This window comes from Phodopus roborovskii, unplaced genomic scaffold (assembly GCF_943737965.1).
Source record: "Phodopus roborovskii unplaced genomic scaffold, PHOROB, whole genome shotgun sequence".
NCBI classification, from domain to species: Eukaryota; Metazoa; Chordata; class Mammalia; order Rodentia; family Cricetidae; genus Phodopus; species Phodopus roborovskii.
The window spans coordinates 28,649,415-28,657,227 of NW_026126469.1; the positions used below are offsets into that span (position 1 = coordinate 28,649,415).

The window sequence follows — 7,813 nt, forward strand, 5'->3', positions numbered from 1 at the left end:
TGTATCACACAAAACAGCTGGTCTATCTCTTGATGCTGAGTGCTTATGTGATCTTTCTTTTATACCCTATAGTTTTTGTTGCTGTTGATGGTGGGTTTCCTTTAAATAGAGTCTAATGTAGCCCAAGCTGCTCACAAACTTGCTATATAGCTGAGTCAGGCCCTGAACTTCTGATCTGTCTGCCTCCATTTCCTTGTGTTGGGTTACAGGTGTGTGCCACAATGCCTTGCCCTACCTTGTTACTGTCAACCACTCTGGATCAATACATCTAAATCCCTGCTTCTGTCCAACTTCTTGTGAAATTTATTGGGTGAGGAAGACATTGAAAGTATGGATCTCTGAGTAAATCAGTAAGAGGACATCTCTGAACCTAAAAAGTCAAGGTCATGTGCAGAACCCAATAGAAATGACCAAGACCTTGTCTCATGTTAGAAATCTCATCACCGTGGGACTGGAGAGATATCTCAGTGGTTAAGAGTCTTCTCTGTTCTTCCAGAGGAGCTGAGTTCAACATCCACATTAGGTATCTCCTAGAACCCATGTTAGGCATCTCACAACTGCCTGTAACTCTAGCTCTGGAGAATCCAATATCCTTTATGGCTTCTTTGGGACGTGTACACAAGTTGCACACATGTGGTACACACACACACACACACGCACGCACACACACACTCCGAATCTTTTTTTCCAAAGATGTTATTTATCTATTTTATGTATATGAGTACACTATCTGCATGTATGCCTACATGCCAGAAGAGGGTATTGGATTCTATTATATATAGATGGTTGTGAGTCACCATGTGGTTGCTGGGAATCAAACTCAGGACTTCTGGAAGAGCAGCCAGTGAGTGCTCTTAACTGCTGAGCCATCTCTCCAGCCCCCTCACAAAATGAATCTTAATAAAATCTCATCACCCCAGGTTTCCATCTTTCTCTTATCATGCAGATCATTTCTGAGTCTTCTCAATTTAATTAGCATTTTTTTCTTTCTTATTTAGAAGTCAAACACTAGTCTTTGACCTTGTCCCCTTCATTCAAAATCATTAATGTTTTCTTTGGACATCCCTGTCTTTCATCTCTCCACTCTAAAGACAAAAGCAGCATCAGGGAAATGGCTCAGAAGGTAAGGGCACTTGCCACCACGGTTGATAACCCAAGTTTGATCTGGGGCCCATGTGAGTGCTTCCAATTCCTGCAGGTTGTCCTTGATCTGTACACTCTTGCTGTTGTATATGCATAAGTACACATATGCATATACAATAACTAAATACAAGCAATAATTTTTTAAAAGCACAAAATCTACTTTTTCTTGTGACTTTTCCCCCTTGATGTGCTCTTTGTTCTTTTTTAATTCCCTGGGTTGCGATCCTCCCTGTACATGTCTTGGAATAGCCCACTTTCTCAAGTTCCCTTTTTCTTCTCCAATTCCCTCTGTAAACCGTATTCTTTTTCTGGGCCTTCCAATTTTTCCCCTGCTTCCCAACCACATCAACTGGAGGCGATGGTTCACTGTTCACTCAGTGCTTTGTTTATGTCTAAATCAGACAGTCAACGCCTCGAGGCTGAGGTTTCATTCTCTGAGGTCCATGCTTTGCAAAATGCCATCTGCACTTACCACACTGTATAAATAATAAATAATCAGAGTAAAGAATCAGGAGATGGGTGCCAGATCGCTGATTAGTGTAAGCACTCAACACATTCAGAGCTGCTGCTGCTGTTGCTGCTGCCGCCGCCTCAGAGACAGAACTGGTTTCTCCAGGAAAAACAGAGCAGTGAAAAGGAGGCTTGGATGAGATCCCTGGTCTCAGTTCAATTTGAATGAGGTGGAGGACAAACTGTGGATGGAAAGGCTCCCAAGGGCAGCTTCCCTTCCTGTCTTTTAAAGGAATTTTCATGAGGACCAAAAGCTCTCACTAGTTATTTTTTTCTCTGTGCCCTGGCTCCATGGCTGACAGGAAGGAGGCACATCATAGACACATCTCTTAAATTGTGCCTCTGAACATAAAGAATTAGCCTCTAACTCATCTCAGTGCCTAGCTTTCGAAGTAGTCCTTAAGGCAGATTCCCCCTCCCCTATTTTTATTTTGCTTTTATTTTATACTTATTGGTGTTTTGCCTAAATGGTGCACTGTGGAAGACAGAGAAGAGCATTAGATCTCTTGGAAATGGAGCTGTAGATGGTTGTGGACCACTACATGGATGCTGAGAATCTGGCCTGGTCCACTGGCAGAACAGCCATGTGATACCAACCACTGAATCCATCTCTCCAGCCCCCAGGCTCTCACTCTTGATGAATGTTGAAACATTTCCAATCATCAGAGAAACTATATTTCTGTATTAAACCACATTAGGTATTTATAATTTAGTATCTAAAACAATAATGAATTTTCTGTAATACTTATTATTATGAAGGCAGATAGACAGCTATAGCACACTATATAAAAGTGTTGTTTGCTATAGGGTACATTTCAGGAAGGAAAGGTTAGGGAGATGATTTACAATCTACAGGTTTTCTTGTTTTTTTTGTTGTTGCTGTTGTTGTTTGTTTGTTTGTTTTTGCTGCATTCTGGGTCCTTTGTTGAGATACCACAGTACCTTTTTCTTTGTGTATCTATGAACTACTCAAATCTGGAAAATTGGCCGAGTGGCAATATATCTCTATTGCACAGATTTAGCTGAGTTTGGTTGAACAAACCTGGAACCTTTATGGATTTACAAGTTAAGACTTCAGGGCCACTGCAGTGGTGACTAATGTGGCCACCAAAATGAACTGCCTGACACTTGTAGATTCTTAAGTTACTGCCTTGGCCCCATTGCCCACGAGTGTGACTATATCCCCTTTGTTTTGGGTGATTTAGTTTTCCCCTTGAATTCTGCCACTCTAAGATTCAACCATTCACACTGAATACTTAAAGAATGAACACTTAGCCCAATTCACTGCCTCACTTTGGAATTACTTGGATGGATCAGTTAGATGGCATATAAGAAGAGGTGTTTTATAGGAACACTTCTTAGGAATGTGTTTTTTGCAGACAGGGTAAATGAATGTCCTCTGAACTCTCTTGGTCAGTGCTTCTCAACCTTCCTAATCCTGGGACCCTTAATACAGTTCTTCATGTGTGGTGACCTCCAACCATAAATTTATTTATGTACTTCATAACTGTAACCTTGCTACTGTTATTAATCACAATGTAAAAAAAATGATCTGATATGCAGGAGGTGTGTGATATGTGACCCTGCCCCAAAAGGGATTGCACCCCACAGGTTGAGAACCACTGTTCTTGGGGGACATGCTGGGGAGGTGGTTAGGATTACATGATAAATCTACTTTTGCACTCAGGTCTCATGAAACCTTTATGTAGCTTCCTCTTTTGTATTCTAACTCAAATGTTTTAGTCTCAGACTCCTTTGCAGACTTAAAAATTACAGATAATTCTAAAGAGCTTTTATTTGGGTACTATCTGTAATTACCTTACACCCTTTCTAAAATTTAACCTGAGAAGTTCAACAAGCATTCCCTTGATACAATACAAAAACTTGGTAACAGATTTTGAAAGGTTAACTACAACATAAAATGGGCATTGTATCAATTTTTCACCCAGTTGAAATCCATTGGTTAGTCTTTAACTTTGAAAGGCTGCTCCATTGCTTTCAGACATGTCTTGGCTATTTGCAAATTACTAGTTCACCAAGTTACTACAGCTACCTGAACTGTTGACTTCTTTCATTATTAAAAAATGATGCATTTCATTCAAGGTTAAAAGTCACATTTTTCTATATCACAAATTATAATGTCATCAAGGCTTATAATGGTGGGCACAGGTTTTCTAAATCTTTTTTATTTTTGCTCTTTTAGAGGACTCAGGTTCTATTTCCAGCACCCACATGGTAGCTCAACTGTCCGTTATTCCAGTTTCGGGGGGGGGGGGTCTGACAGCTTTTTCTGGCCTCTGAGGGTACCAGGAATTGCACATGGGCAGAGACATATATGCAGGCAAAATACCTATACAATAAAATAATAATGATGATGGTGGGCAGAAGCTGCTTGGTATGTGTCCTGCGCTTGTTCTCCTGTCTCCGTCGAGGTAGTCCTCTGCCGCAAACATGCTACGTCAGATCATCGGGCAAGCAAAGAAGCATCCCAGCTTGATTCCTCTCTTCGTATTTATTGGAGCAGGAGGAACTGGAGCAGCGCTGTATGTGATGCGCATGGCATTGTTCAATCCAGACGTCAGCTGGGACAAGAAAAATAACCCAGAGCCTTGGAACAAACTGGGTCCCAATGAACAATATAAGTTCTACTCAGTGAATGTGGACTACAGCAAACTGAAGAAAGAAGGCCCTGACTTCTAAACCATGAACTTCATCATAAAGCTGCTTGTAATGAAGGTCTTTCAGAAGCCATCCGCACAATTTTCCACTTAATCAGGAAGTACTCCTCTGAATGCATGAAATCATGTCAGTTTTTTGGAGTATGTTACACTGATGAATAAATCTATGAAACTTGAAAAAAATGATGATGATGATGTGTTTCCATCATCAAGACTCTTCCAACCACTCTTGAATGCTCGAGCATCTATTTTGAGCCCCGAGTCGGTCTCTGTAAGATGCCTGCCCTGCATTCTCTGTCTTCCATCCTGCTCTACCACCTTCAGTACACAATCTTGTGTATTTCCCCAGATGTCTGTCTATAAACATGGGCAAATTTGTGAGATTCTTTTTGTATAGAATACGTCTTCTCATGGGCCATCAACTCTGTACGATATTCTCTGAGCCCATAGGGACTTGAGTCTTGTGAATATTTTAGAAATATGGTGGTTTGGAAGAAAATGGTCACCAAAGGGAGTGGCACTATGAGGAGGTGTGGCTTTGTAGGAGTAGGTGTGGCCTTTTGGAGTAGGGGTGGCCTTGTGGGAGGAAGTGTGTCACTGTGGGGGCGGGCTTTGAGGTCTTTCGCTTAAGCTTCCTTCGCTCAGTGTCTCAGTCAACTTCCTGGTGCCTGCAAGATGTCGGCTTTCAGCTATTCCTCCAGCACTACTACGCTTGCATGCAGCCATGGCTCCCCGTGATAGTGCACTGACACTTTGAAACTGTAAGTGAGCACCCTCAATTAAATGCTTTCCTTATAAGAGTTGCCATGGTCATGGTGTCTTTTCACAGCATTAGAAAGCCAAACTAAGACAAGAATCAACCAAGACATTTTTGAGTATGAAAGAGAACACTCAGTTGTTCAATAGGACAGCAAAACATGAACCAGGACTGGAGAACTGGAATGTATACTTTCCCTATTCATGACCCGGTCTTCACAGTCCTGGAGGAATTTAGGAACTCTTTCTAACTCAAGGGGTTAGAGCTGTTTCCTTGTTTAACAGGTCCTCCATGCTGCTTGTCTACCATGATCACATCTGTCTCTGTCAGTATATGAGATGGCATTGTGAGGCGGTTAATCTTTATCACTCTGACTAGATTTAGAATCACCTAGGAGACATCATTTGGATATATCTCAGGGGAGAGGGGAGTCAGAGAAGTTTAACTGATGAAGGAAAGTATTCTTTGACTGTAGGTAGTGCAAAGCCATGAACTAGGGCTCTGGACTGAGTAAAAGGGGAAAGGAAGCCAGATGAATATAACTAATTGCTTGTGCTTGATTCTTGACTATAGATGCAACGTGACAGCTCTTCCCTATTCCCAGCACCATGCCATTGCTGGCACGATGACTTTATCCCATAAAACCACTAACCAAAACAAACTATTTTTTTCTTTAGGTGGCTTGTTTTGTCACAAAAATGAGAAAAGTAACTAGTATAATCACCAAAAGTGATATCTTATCCCTGAAGTCAGGCTAGAGAACAAATTCAAATTCTGCTATCGAATAGCATGTAATTTTGAGCAATTTCTTAAATTTAGTGGGTTTTCAGTTTCTTAGTAAATTGTGATGCACAGGGAATTCAGATTCAGTCAATTCCATTCTGATTTTAAAACTAAAATTAAGGGCTGAGTGTAGTGACTTATGCCTTTAATCCCAGCATGCTGAGGCAGGTAGATTTCTGTGTTCGAAGATAGCTTGATCTACATAGTAAGTTCCAGGACAGTCAGGACCCAGATTCATAAACCCAAAACAACAACAGCAGTAATAACCCCCCCTAAAATTCTGTCTCTCTCTCTCAGTCCCAGGAAACTGGGGTAGCTGGCCACTCCCCAACCCAGCAGAGCCATGAAGCTTGTGTATCATGAGAGAAGAGAGTGAATATGTGGTTACAGGCTGATTGCATTTCTTTTATTTCTTCTAGGTTCCTACAGTTCCTGTAATTTCCCCAAGTATGGGAAGAGCACCTTCTGTGCACATCTATTAATGATGAACTGGCCCATGATATCTGTTTTACAATCAGTAGATACAAAATAAGATCTTGAAAAACCCATCTGCAATGATACATTCTCCAAAATGTCCCTTGAAAGGAAACGCCTGACATTCTGTTGCCAAGAAAGGTCTTGTTGATCAGGTAGACGTGATGTTGGAATAATAGCTGCAATCAGAGAGGCAACAGGACAATAAACTATACATTCCAGCCATGCCTCGGGGGACCAACATGGAGTTGTTCTCTCACCAAGGGTTTATTTACTCTGGCTTAATAAGAATCTCTCATCTTAAAATATAACGTGGGTTTAATGTTGATGACAAGGGTTGGATGGCCGGTATGAAACAGAGGCTTCTAGTCCCTGAGAAGACACAGCTGGTGCAGGCACAGCACAACTTTCTTTTCTCAGTGTGAGAGGTGCAACCCTGACATGGAGGAAATAGCTCCAGAGGGGCCTGTTTGGTCTCAGGGACTCATTCCAACTCTGACACCTCCATCTAGGCTGCCCCTTTATACGAGGCAGAATAAAACAACTCTCCCACAGGCAGGGTTCAGGATGACATCAACATTTCTTTTCCCATCTGGAAGGAATTGAAATCACCAGTTCATTTCTTTGGTAGTCTCCTAGGGAGGAAAGGTTGTGAGTGAAAAATCATAGCTTGGAACTGAGTTTAAGACAAATGGCACTCTCCCCTCAATGTGCTGATTGGGAGAAGGGGGTTGATCAGCCTCAGTTCTTCTCTGCTTCCTGTCTTTGTAGTCACACTGGAGACTGCACCGAGGGAATGGCCAGGATCAAGAGAAACACAGCGTGTGCCATACTGGAGGGGAAATGGCGAGACGCTGGCCAAGTCACACTGGCTGTCTAACTTTGGAGCCCATCTTACAGTTTTGGAAAAAGAGGGTGGTGTTGCCTAATCTTCTAAACCTTTCCATCCTGGAGAGCCAGACTTCTGTGTCAGCAGCTTTTCTGTCTCCTGCGTTTCCTTTGCCTCTCCCTTGTAAGTGATCAGGGTGATGGGGTGGCCTTGGCTGGGGAGAAGGGTCCTACGTTGACTAGATGAGATGCAAATGCTCTTTTTCCTCTTTTCTCAAGTCTCTCTCTCAGCAGGGGCTTCCTCATGACACCAAATGGCTTTGCTCTCTCCAAGAGTCTGGCCTTGAGCCAACCTGTTGTTCTTTCTTATGTCATTCATTACATTCCTCCTAAGCCCATCACCTCCTCTTTGAGAAGAGGGTTTCTGCATATTGAAAGTAGCATGTTGGTGAACTAGGGATCTGAAAGCAAAGTCCTAGTTTGTAGTATGTATCTGTTTTCATGGTTTCAATACTCTTTTTATACTTAATCTCAGGATGACTACAGTTTAGCTGCCTGCTTAAGAATTGTATGAATATTTAACCATCTGTTCTTACGGGCCAATGTGAACCCATGCTAGCACACTGTTGTCCTGGCACTA

The 7,813-nt window shown here is 42.1% G+C and overlaps 1 protein-coding gene across 1 annotated transcript; it reads left to right on the top strand.

Moving 5' to 3' along the window:
• Window positions 1-4,038: 4,038 nt before the first annotated feature.
• Window positions 4,039-4,514, top strand: LOC127227199 (cytochrome c oxidase subunit NDUFA4). Its single transcript, XM_051191530.1, has one exon. It carries the CDS (start codon window positions 4,105-4,107, stop codon window positions 4,351-4,353), a length of 249 nt encoding a protein of 82 aa, XP_051047487.1. The 5' UTR covers window positions 4,039-4,104; the 3' UTR covers window positions 4,354-4,514.
• Window positions 4,515-7,813: the final 3,299 nt, after the last annotated feature.